Below are 14,449 nucleotides of genomic sequence, written 5' to 3'. Positions count from 1 at the left end.
GGCCTCATCCGGACACCTCTTAAACATGAGTGAGAGAGAGAAGGAGGCCTTTGAAGGTTGGGCATGCCTTGCTTTCACTACCTGCAAGGCAGAGGGTCTTTGCCTGCTTGTTTTTGAGCATCTGACTTTGGGTTCATAACAGAGCAGCAATAACAAGCTGACAGCATCTGACGCGGCACTGGAAGGAATAATAACCCGTGTACACAGGGACATTTGTTAAGGAAAACAGCTGCAGCTCATAATGCGAAGCAAACAGCTTCTTCAGGGATTGAATTCCAGCTTTGTCTCATTGTTGACCAGGAACCAGCCTTGCTCTAGCATGCTCAGCAGCAAAGATGGGTATCCAAAGAGCAGGCTGCAATAGAGCTTGGTATTAAACAGCGGGATTAAGTGGCAAAAAGTTGTTTTCTCATCCTGTAGTCGTAGCTTGTTGTCCATATCTCTCCACAGCCCTTTAATCCAAGTAGGAGGAATTACACAGCTGTGGCAAGGCACCTTGGGGAGCGCTGCTGGTGAAGCCTAGCAGCAGGTTTGCACACTTGGTCTTTGCCTTATTCTCTGAGGCATCTCACAACTTCTCTTGGCTTTCCTCCCAGTCCATGTAGAGTCCCAGAGTGGGAGGGAGGCTGCCAGGCCTGTCCTGCAGCCTGGCCGTGTGTCATAGATTTTGCTCCAGTGTCACTGGTAACAGAAAAAAAGTGAGGTGAGACCAAGCAAGACATGACACAGAGCAGTCTGGACAAACCCCTCTCCCATTTGGTTTCGCTGGAACCTGAACTACAGAGAGATGGGGAGACACTGGGAGAGTGTATAATACCATCACTGCTTTCTTTCTGCATTTGTAATTTCTGTGTGACCCAAAGTGACAAAAAAAGGGAAAGAACAGTAACCCCGAACTGAAGGCACTGAGGGTCCGTGTGCTTGCAGGTACCACTGAGAGGAAAGGGAATGGCCTTTTGCTGTCATCTTCATGGCTGTGTGAGTCACCTGCTGCACTAGTAACTAGCTCATGACTTCCCCCAGCTGTTTGTGCAGCTGTCACATTTGTAACTTACAGTCACACTCCATCTATCTGAACAGAAGACGTTCATATGTACATTCATATATATTATATGTGTGTGTGTACATATATGTATAGGTTTTGCTTATCTGTTTCTTTTCCAGTTGTGACTCTTCTATAACTGATAACCATGTCAGCTCATGAGGACAGATGGGTTTCTTCCTTCTCTTTCCTGTTCTTCTGTGCTGTCTCCATTCCAATACTGGGAAGTGCAAGTCTGCTACAGGAGTTGAGCCCCCACGAGTACTTCAGTGGCTTACAAACTAACAAGGCTTCCCTGGCTTATTTCAGCCATGCAGGTATGTATTCAATAGCATGCATTTACATCAGCCTAGGTTTTCAGGAAAGACTCATGTCAGAGTCTGTGTGAAAGTGGAATAATGAAGGGTCAGTTCCTGAAATTTCTATGCAAAGCTATTTTGAGGAGCTGGTCAAACTCAGATGGCAAATCTATGCTTGCATAGCTCCTGAGTGCTCCTTGCAGACAGAGGTGCCTAGGGGTGAGATTTTTCCTGTCCCTAGACACAATCCTTTAAGCCTTTTCATTAATTTTTGAGATGCCCTGTAAGGAGCTACCCCTGAAAGGGGCTGTATTTCTTTGCCAGAGCACCTCGCAGAGTAATTGCAAGGAGATCTACCACCTTGCCATTCTTGTTCTGCTCCTCCATGGCCCCCAAGTGTGGTTTCCCAGAGACTTACCATGTGGGCTGAGACACCAATGCAGCTCCCACATCAGTACTGAGAGGCTGGCTGGGTATGTCAGAAAGGAAACTGGGGAGCCTGCAGGCATCTGTGGTGTTGCCCACAGTTAGTTTTGTTTCTGTAAACACCTTTCTCTGAGTAAGAGCAAGGCCACATTGTGTGAGTGCTGTACCATTGCATGGCAGGAGGATGCTCTTGAGGACTCTGTGAGGACTTGCTGCCCAGCAGAACAATGCTCATCTAACAAAACCACGTCCAGTCTGTCACCCCCAGGCAAATCCCCTCACACACCCCCACCTTCAGCATGCTGCAGCTCCCTGTTTGTTCTCACTCAGGCCTTCACGAATGACCTGATGATGTTTGCTTGGGGACTTCAGCATGCTGTTACCATGCCAGAGCACAAACAGTGCCCTGAAGGCAATAGCAGGGGACACGGACAGTTCCTAGTGGCACCTGCAAAAGCCTGCATGCAGCATTCTTGTGCATCATCTCTGCTGTGTAACTGTATTGCTTTGCAGTGTGTCCTACAGCACAGAGCAGAGGATGCCATGCTGCTTTGGGATCTTTGGCATCTTGGAATGTCGTAGGGGCTTGGAGGACTGAAATCCATATGAATTTAAAGATCATTCATAAAGGATAGCTACATTGATGCCCATCCTTCCCCTTGTCACAGACAGACTGTGATCCTGAACTGACCAGGGAGTGAAATACTCCCAGAAAAGCTAACATTGCCAGAGAGAAAAGGGTTGTTCTGCTCTTCTGCTTCCTTGTCTGCAACGGGAAGGGACTAAACCCAGCTTTTTTTGGTGTTTCAGTTTCTCCTGGTGCCCAGCCCTTCTTGGAACAGATTGAAAACTCAGTTGAGGCTCTGCACGACTACGGCATTTCAGTGGTGAAGGTAAACGAGAAGGAGTGGGACAGTATTTCTGTAGGGCTGACTGTGGGGTTAACAGAAATCATCTGCACCTACCTTGGCTGATGGAAAGTAGAGGATCCCCACAAGAAAGTGGTTCTGGCTGCAGCAAAGCATCTAATTTTTTCCCTTGCCCTGGCCAGCTGTAACTACACTGCACAGCTATGAGTCAAAAGCATCACACCTTCTTCTTGTGGGTTGTGTCACACCTTCTGTCTGTGGGACAGGTGCAGATTCCTTTATCCGAGGAAGACTTTGTGTTGTCCACACTCCAAACAGAGCTTTGATTTGCATTCATGGGTATAAGGGACATTTAACTTCTCAGGTTTTTCTTGAAAATTGGCCTTTGTTGTGGGAAGCCTCGCGTATCAAGCGTAGCTGGCTCATCTAATCTGATTTCCCAAGTATGTCATTTGTGGTGTTGCCTGGTTATTGCTGCGTACCCTCAACATGGTGCAGGGAACAGTATGATCCCCACTGTGTTACACAAGAGAGCTGCTGATTCACCCAGAGTATGAGACCTGCACATCTCTCTCTTGCCTGTGCACTAGGAGAGAAGAAGCTTGAGCTATGAAGGATGTTGAATGCAATCAGATCCCATTCCATGCATTACAGTAAATGCTAAACAGATTTTTTTTATGTAGATTTAGGAGAGTGAACTACAAATGTGGGCAAGTACAGTTAGATTTGGTAAGAAGTACTTTTATGTGTGTGTGTGTATTTCATTGCCTCCAGGTACAAACTGAGTTCAATAAGCAAGTAGTGGTCTGTCCCTTTGAATGTACTTGGCAGATCACAAGATCTCTTAATACTATCTGACCCAGATTAAGGAAAGCTGGGCTGAGGAACTGAAATACAAACTCCAGTCCACACCATTGGACTCTGTTTGTCTTGCTGTGTGATGGTTTGAAAAGGCAGGTTTGAAAAGGCTCCTACTTACAGTCTAGAATGGGAGAAAGCTGTGGTGCTGTATGTTTGTCATCATTTGTGGAGATGAGTGACTGATGACATGCTTTCAATGTCTAGGTCAGGTGTTCCAAAGAGGATGTCTCAAGATACTGTGGAAAAGAGAATGCATTAAGGAAAGCCTACCTGTTCAGGTAAGGGGGAGCTGTCTGACCTCCACACTGTGATTGCTTTCAAGTATGAAGGTTTGGATGAAATGCTGTCAGGGAGTAGAGATGTCTGCATAGGAGTAGAGGAGCTATGAGGACAGCAATGGCATATAGAATTCAGGAAAAGGTTTGTAGTATCATAGAGTCTCAGAATGGCTGGGTTGAAATGATCTTTAAAGCCCACCCAGCCCTAACCCCTGCCATGGGCTGAGTGCCACCCACCAGATCAGGCTGTCCAAAGCCCTATCCAGGCTGGCTTTGAATGCCTACAGGGATTGGGCACCCACAGCTTCCCTGGGCAGCTGTGCCTGGGCTTCACTACCCTCTGAGTAAAAAGTTTCCTCCTGACATTCAATTTAAATCTCCTCTTAGACGAGAGGTTTAAAACCATTCCCCCTTGTCCTATTGCTAACTGCCTGTGTAAGTCAGTCTCCTTTTTGTTTATAAGCTCTTCTTAAGTACTGGAAGGCTGCAGTGAGGTCTCCTCAGAGCCTTCTCTTCCCCAGGCAGAACAAGCCCAGCCCCTTCAGCCTTTCTTCATAGGGGAGGTGCTCCAGCCCTCTGAGTATCTTTGTGGCCCTCCTCTGGACCCTTTCCAACAGCTCCATGCCTTTGTTCTGCAGGGGGCCCCAGGCCTGGATGCAGTACTGCAGATGGGGACTTATGAGGGCAGAGCAGAGGGGCACAATCCCCTCCCTGCCCTCTCTTTTGATGCAGCCCAGGATGCAATTGGCCCTCCAGGCAGCAAGCACACACTGCTGGCTCATTTCCAGCTTCTTGTCCACCAGAACCCCCACGTCCTTCTCCATAGGGCTGCTCTCAGTGAGTTCTTTTCCCAGTCTGCAAACATATCAGGAACTGAAAGTTTCCCCAGAAGGTCCAAAACACACAAATTGGATGCTTTGTCCTCAAGCATGGAACCCCTTTTCCTGCTCCTTGTTCTTTTTTAGCAGCACATACCTGTTCTGTTATAAGAAACAGAAATCCTCTGTCAAGTGTTCTGTCCTGGGGGCTTCCACCTCCAGGCCAGGGCTACATTCAGTGTGCTAAATTTTGGATCTAGTCCAAGAAAGAAACATTCTTTGGTGCTCTTCCTATTGGTGTGATTAGTTCATCCACCTTAGATGGGAATGTTTCGCTCTTGATCCCTCTATGGATTGTGAGCTGGAAGCTTTCCATGTATCAGGTAGGGGGCTTTTTCAAACCTGATGCACTCAGTTCTCATTGATGGTTGTGCATGACAGAGGAGGAGCAGGTCCTAGGAACTCCCCAACTGCAGTCCTGACATTTTCTTTCCAGTGGATATCGGGAGTTCAACACAGCAGAAATGAACTTAGTGTGCATAGCTAATCCTTCATGGTTTCTTTGGTGACACTCTTTCTTCCCTCCCCAGAGGTAACGTGCTGATCAGAGAATTCCCTACCGATGCATTGTTTGATGTGAACTCCATTGTTGCTAATGTTCTCTTGTAAGTACAGACCAGGCTGATCTCACAGAAATCATTTACTGTTCATTTTTACTTGTTGACAGGAAGTTTTGCATGAATAGAAACTCCACGTATTCCTGAGGCTGCTTTCAGCCAACCAGAAAGCTGCTTCTCGCTTTGGTCTGGTTTGACCCTGTTAAATCTGTGTTCTCCAGATGTGGTGGCTCAGCAGCACACATCTGGGCAGCTGTGTTTGGCTGTTAATCTTGCATTTGCAAGCAATAAGCTGGACTTTTACCTTTGTATTTTTTTTCCCATGGTTATGTAGCTGCATATTTTCTCCTAAAAGAAAACAGTTGGTAATGAGTTTTCTGGCTTCTCAGTGCCCTGCTATTTAATGAAGTTAAATATGTTGAAACACCGATGGATCTTCAGAACATAGAAAATGCTCTGAAAGGGAAATCGAACATGGTCTTCGCATATGTACCAGCCACTGGAACAGCAGGTATTAACACAGCTTTTTACCTTAGCTCTCCTTCCAGAGCCCTTATTTTTTCTAAGATGGAAGAGAGTTTATGAAAGAATCTTGTAAATGAAGAATTGAAAGGTTTGAAGGGGAGATGTGGGGTGAGCTGCAGCAGTGAATTAATCATGCTTTTCTCTTTGCAGAGCACAGAGCTGTGATGGAGGTGGCTTTTGTCTATGGAACTGTCCACCAGTTTGTTCTAACAACTGAGGCAACACTGTTGAAAGATGCTGGGTATGTCCAGACACTGCTTGCTCTTCTCTTAGTTTCTCAGATTATCATGTCAGCTCTTGGGTTGGCATCATCGCTGGCTCATGTGGAAGAAAAATCACTTTCATTAGAAGTAAACCTCCTAGCCTGAGTTTAAAGTGTCTAAATATTACCAGGCCTGTCACACATTAGGCTCACTGCTGGCCTCTTGCTGAGCTAGAGAGTAAGACATGATTTCCAGTGAAAGAGCAGCTTTGGTTACTCAGGAGTATTTTGAAATCTTCTTTTCATCCAATTGGCAACACTGACTACTCTCAATCCCCTTGAATGTCAACAAGATCAAAGCCTGCATATGCATTTTGCATCTCAAGGTGAAAGAGCCTGCCTGGGATGATAGTAGGATAGCAACTAAGGATGCACAGTCAGATCCATTTTGTATTTCCAAAAACCAGTTGCTGTTTGTGTACCTAGATCTGGACTAGCCAGGTCATTTGTGACTGCTCTATGAATGGGATTTTATATGAGAAGATCCACTATCTCCGTTCCTTGGCTAAATGGTCAAATCTCAGCCACAGACTCCCTGGAAATATAATCATAGAATCATAGAATTACCCAGGTTGGAAAATACCTTGAAGATCATCAAGTCCAACCGCAGCCTAACCACTACCCTAACACTAAAAACCCTACACTAAATCATATCCCTGAGTAAATAATAAAAACCAAATCTGGCACAGTGGGTGAAGTCGTACTGGAGTCATTGCAGGACAGGTGCGACTTTCCTACCAAGACCTTCTTGATCCTCCCCTCATGCAGCTTGGATACATCAAAAGGCCTGGGCTGGTAGCTCCCTGTCTTTCATAGGGGCTGGTATAGCTGATGTTATAATCTTAAGACACACTCAGCCCCAAATCTGCCTCATTCTTTATTGAACAAGTCTGGCCACCTGAGAAGTGTAGGAGCTGCTGTGGAGAGCCTGAGCAAAGCCTACTCAGCTCACTTACCTCATGTTGTGGTCACTGATACTTACCAAGGGATATGAGGAATCAAATGTGTTGCATGTAGCATCACACCTTCTGGCAGTCAAAGGTCTCTGGTCTTTAGAGATGGAAGCTGAACGTGTATCATGATGTTAACAACAACCAGACTTTTTTCTTAAAAACAATTCTACTAGTCATCACAACTTCCAGTAGCAATGAGTTCTGCAGTTTAATTTCATGAGGTGGTGCTCCCTGGAGTGCTGTAGTTGAGTCTTCCCATGTTGATGGCTTCATTGGACCTGGTCAGCTCATACCATCCCTTCTGTAACAGGAAGAGCTGGGTTAGAAGGCTGGATCCTTTAATCCTGCTGGAGCCACGAAGTTAGGACGGCTACAAAGATGCTCATGGGGCTGAAGCACCTCACCTATGAAGAAAGACTGAGGGAGCTGAGGACATTCAGCCTGGAGAAGAGAAGGCTCCAGGGAGACCTCATTGCAGCCTTCGAGTACTTAAAGGGAGCTTATAAATAGAAGGGAGGCTGATTTTTTTACACAGACAGATAGCAATAGGGCAAGAGGGGATGGTCTTAAACTAAAAGAGGGGAGATTTGAGTTAGATGTAAGGAGGAAATTCTTAGAGGGTGGTGAGGCCCTGTCACAGCTGCCCAAAGAAGCCATGGTTGCCACATCCCTGGACACATACAAGGCTGGGATTGATGGGGCCCTGGGCAGCCTGATCTGGTGGGGAACAATCAGCCCAAGGCAGGGAGTGTCAGTGTTACATGAACTTAAGGTCCTTTCCAACCCAAACCATCCTGTGATTCTGTGATTCTGCAATTCTAATGCGAGTTGCTGCTGGAATGATATACTGCAGTCGGGAAGCTGGGAGGGAGAGAGGAAAGTGGGAGTATCAGATAGCATGATGTACCTTCAGCAAAACATATATACAACTGATTGTTTTCACATCCCATCCTTGCTGGATCTTGATAAGGGATGGCGTTTTGTGGCAGCCACTAGATGGCATGGTTGTCATTTGGACAGGATGTGGCTTTATCCTTCCAAAAGCAGAGTGGCCGTCAGGCTTTGGTGTCTTCATGCGGCACCTCACTCTTCCGTAGAGAAATCTTAAAGCCCTTTACAAATAAACGTGATCCCTGTTTTAGAGACAGTGGAATGAATGCAGAAGGCCTCCCAAAGCTGACCCATGGGCTAACCCCACTGTGTAGGTATTGGTACCAGAAACCATAAGCCATGGAGCCACGTAGGGAACTTGATTTCACTGCTTCCTTTGGGATAGCTAAAACCAAAGCTGATCAAAAGGTGAAATATTCCTTATGCAGTATGTCAGATGTCATCAGTATGGTAAAAGACTCGAGTAAACTTGTATTCCAGCTGTCCTTCTCCTGCCAAGCTCCTTAATGGTGTAGCACAGCTCAGATTTAAAACAAGCTTTATTATGTGTCCTTTTCAAACTGAGCCAGCTGCTCTTGGATTGAGGTCATCTATACTCGGTAAAGCTGGGTTTTCATTTGATACAGCAGTGCCTGGACATAAGTGTACCTGTTGGTAGCAGGGCTCTTGAAGTCCCACAAGCCAGTCACACCCTGAACTGGAGCATCATCTGCCTTCTAAAACATGGCAGCAAAACTCTCGTTTTGTCAGGGTGTTTTAAAACCCTGTGGTGGATTATTAGCTCAGTGTGATCTTTGTTTTCTCTTTCACAGCAGCAATGAGCCTGATGTATCATCTGCCCAGCTGTTGTTCTGCCATTGCCAGCAGGCCACTGACCTGGCACAGCCCTGCAGGAGGACACCCTTGGAGCAGGATCTGACAGTGCTGAACATACACAGACATCTCAAACTCATGGGAGCTCCTCTTGTGGTAAGGAGAAATGATGCACTCGGGCTGAGCAGTGAAGGCAGCTGGGGCAGATGTAAGGATGGGGGAGGGCTATGCAGAGGACAAGGCAGAGCATAAGAATCTTCCCCTTCTCCTCTAAGTTAATGGTAAAGCTCCCAGGCTGAGTTCAGGTGAAGAACAAGCCTGAGCCTGGATTTGAGCAGCACTCCATTACACTTCTAAGTTTGGTCCTCCTTTTCAGGAATCCCAAGGCCTGTGTGTGCTCTTGCGGTAGCGCCAACATGAGTGGAATTGTGCTTTGTTCAGAATGGAGTGGAGGTGCACCTTTGATTTGGCTGGGACTTCTGGATTCCTCTCAGGCAGCTCAGCACGTGGAGATGGCAGACAGGAGTGGCTGTTATGAGGCACTGAACTTCAGCAGGGCTGTGGTTCCCACTGGTGTTAACTCTGCCCAGCAGAAAGAATGGGTAGATGAGTGGGGAAGGGCCTCCTTCAGCCAGCCTCCTGAATGAGTCTTGTAAAGAGAAGGCACTTCATTAAGCAGTTCTGTGTTACAGTGAAGCAGCATGTCAAAGAAAGAAAGAGAAAGGGTGCCAGCTCTTGTATTTGACAGTCAGGGTTTTCAAACTGCCCCTGGGAATGGCTGCCAGACAAATAGTAATTAATGGAATTTTGATATCAGGAGTTGCTAGGTCACAAAGAATATGCATACTGATGCCCAGAGAAGATCATGAAAGGTTAGAACTATTTAATTAGGGTTGTGTTGGTTCTACTTCAGTGGATGTTTTCAAATCAGAGCTGGAGGCTTTTTCTGGAGAGTATCCTTATCTCTGTGACTGCAGAGATGGTGGTGGCTCGGGCTGTGCAGATCAGCCTTCCAGGTTACCTGTTGGCCTTAGAAATTGCAGGCTGTGAACCCTCTCGTAGGTTTAGTGAAGAAGGATTTCCCAGCTCTTAATATCAATTTCCAGCAATTTTTAAATCGATGACAATCTGCTGATTGGTTTCCAGCAGTTTTCCTCAGAAAATGAGACTTCTCTGCTTTCCTTTCCGATTACTGTTGACCTTGCTGACCAATTTCAGCAACAAAGTCAAAAAAATTCTGTTGAAATGGACATCTGGGTGAGGAGGAGCTGAAGTGTGTTCAGAGGTGTGGAGATGTGTTGCAGTGTAACCGTGTTATCTTTTCCAGACTGAAGTGGCTGAGGACCCAGAGAAAGTTTCCACCGTTCATTTACAGCTTGGGCTGCCACTTGTGTTTGTCCTCAGCCAGAAAGAAACCTACGAGGCAGACAGGAGAACAGCAGAGTTTTTGGCCTGGAAACTCCTGGGGAAAGCAGGAGTTGCCATTTTGTCCAGGTAATTGTCTCCAATGTTTGGAGGATTCTCTTTTTTCTTTTTTTCCTATGCTGTGTCTGAGCTTGTTTACTGCACAACAACAAGGACAGTGGGATCACAGTCAGAGGGCTTACTCTGATTTGTATGAGAAGCAGCAAAACTGAGTTAGGGCCTGTGAGAAGATGCCATATTTGAGGACTTCTCCGGAATCAGGTAAGTTTGGTTTCAGACTGTCTGGAAGCATAGAAACGTTGGGGTCTATTGCTGATTTAGAAGTAGAAAAATAGACTAAGGGAAACTTCAGAAAGGAAACTTGGAATGCACAGACAAAAAGCTTGTATTTAGCCCTTATATTAAGGACAGAAGGAAATCCAGGAAAGGACAGAAACTGTGGGTGCTACTGCATGAGTTCACAGGTACCATGTTGGTTTTCTGCTCAATAAATGGTATCTCCTTGATTAGAAAGGAACTCCAGAATTAGGCAACAAGTTTGCTTCCTATGAGGGCTATGCTGCAAAGATCTGTTGGTTTCCTTTACCACTGTTTCACTGGCTCAGAAGTGTCCTGCGTACAGCAGATCCTGTCTTGTGTCCTCTCCACAGCCCATCTTGGCTACGGCCTGCCCATAAGTAGGGCTGGGAGCCTCCATGTGCTTTTTGTGTGCAAATGTTCCCAGAGAGCATCTGGAGACATGCACACCTGCTGCATGGATGGCCTGTAGCAGATCTATGCATGAAGGGAGTCAGGCTTCATACATGAGAAACCTGCAGCACGTGACAAGTCAGAAACTCACATTCCTGTGAGCAGATGCCCGCTCCTATATTTCAGGTTTTGGAGGGGGATCCAGGAGCTTTGGGTTGGGACCATGAGGTGTCATGTCTGCTCTGTGTACATGCTGCTGGCAGCAGTGCAATGGAGGAAGAAGAAGGAAGATGGGAAGGATGGGTGTGGGCTGCCTTCTGGCTTTCTGCCATCGTGGCATCTCCATGTGCAGAGGCACTTCTTGGCTGCATTTACATGCGAGCTGGAGTCTGCCATCTGAGCAGCTGCACTGAGATGTGGTTACCAATGTATGAGCAAAGATGTGAATCACAGCAAGGCAGTTCAGAGCCCTCGGGAAATAGGCATGTTATGCAGCACACGTGGCAAGAGTCCCACCAGGTCACTAGGAACGTATTTCTCCAACACCTACTGAGTTCAGATGGACTGAGCTCCAGCACGTACTCTGGGGCCCAGAAGCGTGGCTCTGTGGGGATGTGGTGCAGCAGAGGGGGGTGTGTATTTGTCAGACAGGCAGGCTACAGAGCATGTAACCCTGCATATCATCACACCACCTAATGTTCACTTTGTATTTTGGAAGGGACCTTGTGGACTTGAACATTCTGCGGAAGTCAAACGTTGCTCTCAAAACACCTGATGAGGTTTGATGGTTTTCTTTATTGTACAACTCTTATTTCCCATCTGGACATGCTGCTCTTGAGAGTGTATTAAGGTGTTGCTAACCTCGTGTTATTTGATGGCCTTCAAAGAAGCTCAAGGGGATGTGTCTTTCCATAGCTGCATGCATGCATTTGGAACTGCCTTAGCTTGGTGCTGCAGAGGAATTGTGCCTGCTCACAGGAGATAAATGGAAGTGTTTATTTTGGGTTCTAATCAGAGAATGATCTCTCTATTGTATATTAAGTCAGTGCAAGCTTGTGAACTAACTAAGGTAGTGCTGCAGCCGTAAATTCCCATAAGATCTGGACTTCCAAAGGCCCTTGGCCCCTTAGGAAAGGAGTTCAAAAGATGGAAGAGGAAACAAGCATGAAACTAAGAGCCAAGAAAGCAAACAACCATAGGTCTGTGCTGAACTGATGTAACTGAAAGATTCTGGTAGTGATCTGGGAAAAGGGCAGGGCCTAAGTTAAAAGAGGCTGATGAAGATGAGCTAAGCTCTGTAGAGGCCTGACCCAGCTTGTGAGGCAACAAATGTCAGGGAACAGATGTTGCCCTGAATTACCTGAACTGTCACATTTGTGATTGCAGAGGTACACGATCAGACCTGAATCTGAGTGTCCCCTGAGGGCTTCCCCTGACCTGCTGAGAGATGTGCACGGTGTGTTTCTCCCCTTAGAGCCAATGGGAGGTGCCAGCAGTTTGTCATTTCTCTCAGTTCGTTATAAAATTCATTTTCTCTGAAGTGCCTCTTCCTGAGATGGTGCCAGAACTGGTTTTAAGCTGACACGGTCTCATTTCTGAGAAATAAATTTCTTTCTGTGGGCTGGCAGTCCATTACACTTGGGAACATTCTTCTTTGTTGAGCTACAGGAGATAAAAGATCTCCTGTGCGTTTTCTCAGTCCACGATGGGCTTCTCTGACTAACCTGACCCACCTAGGCTAGGGACCAGGCAGCACAGTGGGTGGACCCTCTGCTTGTACCTCATTCACTGTTTGGCCTCTGGGTTTTTTCTCACAGTAGCTCTGTATTAAGATGCTGAGGAGCAGGTGTTCACTTTCACCACTCTTGCTACAGACACAAAATCCCACATAGTTACAATTACTTCCTGAAAAGGAAATAGCAGTCTGGAATGAAAAAAAATAACGTGCAGGTAAAACTGGGCCAAAGAAGCACATCCCTTGTTTGGCAGCTTTAGGAATCTGTTGACATACCCCAGGAATAAGAAGCTAGGTGGTGAGAGGGAACTTTACACTCCCTCTCCATTAGAATTCCTCATCTGCTTTGAGTTTCATTTGCAGATGGAAGAGACTCAGAGTGATGTTTTGTTCCTGTTTTCTTTAGGGAGTGCCAATCAAGTACCTGGTCTTGGATGACACTGAGGAAGTTATAACTCTGGTGGAAGATAAGAGCAAGGTTAAACAAATCCAAGAGAATGAGGATGAAGATGAGGAAGATGAGGAAGAAGAAGAGAATGACAATCAAGGTGTGTAACCAGAAAGTGAAAAGGTGATTATCACCAGATAGGACACGCACTCAGCAACTCCTAGAGACATGCAGATGTAAAGCATTAGAGAATACTCTTTCCAATCCATGGCAAGCTATCTGTTAGAAGGGAAGCTGCAAAGGAAACAGAGCCAGGCTATCTTCTGTGTTGCCCAGTGCCAGGACAAGAGTTGATGGGCACAAAGTGGAACGCAAGAGGATCCATCAGGAAATTATTTTTTACTATGTGAGTGACAGCACTGGCACAGTTTGCCCAGAGAGGCTGCGGAGTCTCCTCTTTGGAGACTTTCTAAAAACAACCCATCATGGGCCTGGGCAGCCTATTCTGGGCATCCCTTCTTGAACAGTGGTTGGAGCAGTGTCATTCTGTCACTACGATTATCACAGTCACATGGCGACCATACAAATTGGCTCTTTCATTCTCTACAGATCACTGGAGTTTTATGACAGATAGGCATAATTTTTATGGCAAACACCATGGCAATACTCAGCAGTTGTGACTGGAGCAGTTGCAGAGATTCTGCATGAGGGAGGAGCTACTGATGTTTGGTTGGGCCCAGCTTCTGTCCTAGCTTCAGAAGGAGCATAAGAATTATTAGTCCCTTTGGGAAGGTTTGAGATGTGTTTTTGTAACAGTTGTTGCAGACCTGCTTTCCTCAGGGAGAGAACAGTGGCTCCTACAATGCTTTCTTGAATACATTTGTTTTCCACACAGAGTTGTTTTTGTTTTGCAGAAAAAACGACACAGGAACGTAGAAGAGTAAATATCCAGCACATTTAAGAAGTGTGCTCAATTCTGAGGATACAGCTTGGCAGTGGTGTGAGGTGGCATAGGGGCATTTGAATGAGCTTGTGTATATGTCAGTTAGATTGTCTCTACTCCTTCCATTCCCCCAGGAAGGTGGTGGCTTCCTCAGTCTCTAATTGACAATCACCACGTGTCTGCTGAGAGGTGGTGTCTTCCTAAAATGTTCCAGTGAAGTTTCAGGCAGGGGGCTGCAGTTTCCTTTGTCATGTATGTTCATACTTTTCTCCATGCAGACATACAGGATGATCAGGTGGTGGAAGCAGTTTCCAGGGACAAGAAGCGCGAGCTGCCCCTGGATCAGATCCTTACCCTGACAGAAGAGACCTTTCACTCTGCCACGTTAAAAGCTGCCCAGACAGTGGTGCTGTTTTATGCCAGCTGTGAGTATGACAATGCTTGTGCTGCTCACTACAATTTCCGCAGTGTGGTAATCCACACTTGTAGACAAGTGTAAATGATAAATGTATGCTGCATCCTGTCCTATGGGCCCTCACCCAGTATTAGCAGTCAGATTACATCAGTTCCTTTTATTGGTTGATGTTCTTTGAAGATGGTATCTCTCAGTATAA

At 46.3% G+C, this 14,449-nt stretch overlaps 1 protein-coding gene across 20 annotated transcripts in view; it reads left to right on the top strand.

The window, feature by feature from the left end:
* The window catches only part of TXNDC16 (thioredoxin domain containing 16), a 41,200-nt gene that overhangs the window by 3,999 nt on the left and 22,752 nt on the right, over window positions 1–14,449 (top strand). For 7 of the 20 annotated variants that reach the window (XR_014946868.1, XM_085549764.1, XM_085549769.1 and 4 more), the window contains 11 exons: window positions 1,165–1,359; window positions 2,578–2,660; window positions 3,702–3,775; window positions 5,184–5,258; window positions 5,600–5,721; window positions 5,886–5,976; window positions 8,654–8,810; window positions 9,982–10,148; window positions 11,488–11,548; window positions 12,911–13,052; window positions 14,114–14,260. Coding sequence is in view for 19 of the 20 variants with exons in the window: in XM_085549764.1 (XP_085405890.1) it covers window positions 1,191–1,359; window positions 2,578–2,660; window positions 3,702–3,775; window positions 5,184–5,258; window positions 5,600–5,721; window positions 5,886–5,976; window positions 8,654–8,810; window positions 9,982–10,148; window positions 11,488–11,548; window positions 12,911–13,052; window positions 14,114–14,260 (1,288 nt within the window). In the remaining variant the exon portion in view is untranslated. Of the gene's footprint in view, window positions 1–450; window positions 530–1,164; window positions 1,360–2,577; window positions 2,661–3,701; window positions 3,776–5,183; window positions 5,259–5,544; window positions 5,722–5,885; window positions 5,977–8,653; window positions 8,811–9,981; window positions 10,149–11,487; window positions 11,549–12,910; window positions 13,053–14,113; window positions 14,261–14,449 lie in introns of those variants that run through there. The other 13 variants (XM_085549771.1, XM_085549770.1, XM_085549773.1 and 10 more) reach the window with 8 other exon arrangements.

This window comes from Coturnix japonica, chromosome 5 (assembly GCF_054131305.1).
Source record: "Coturnix japonica strain WE chromosome 5, WE-NBRP24, whole genome shotgun sequence".
NCBI lineage: Eukaryota > Metazoa > Chordata > Aves > Galliformes > Phasianidae > Coturnix > Coturnix japonica.
Note: the sequence above shows the minus strand (reverse complement) of the source record. Positions and strands in the feature narration are given on the sequence as shown.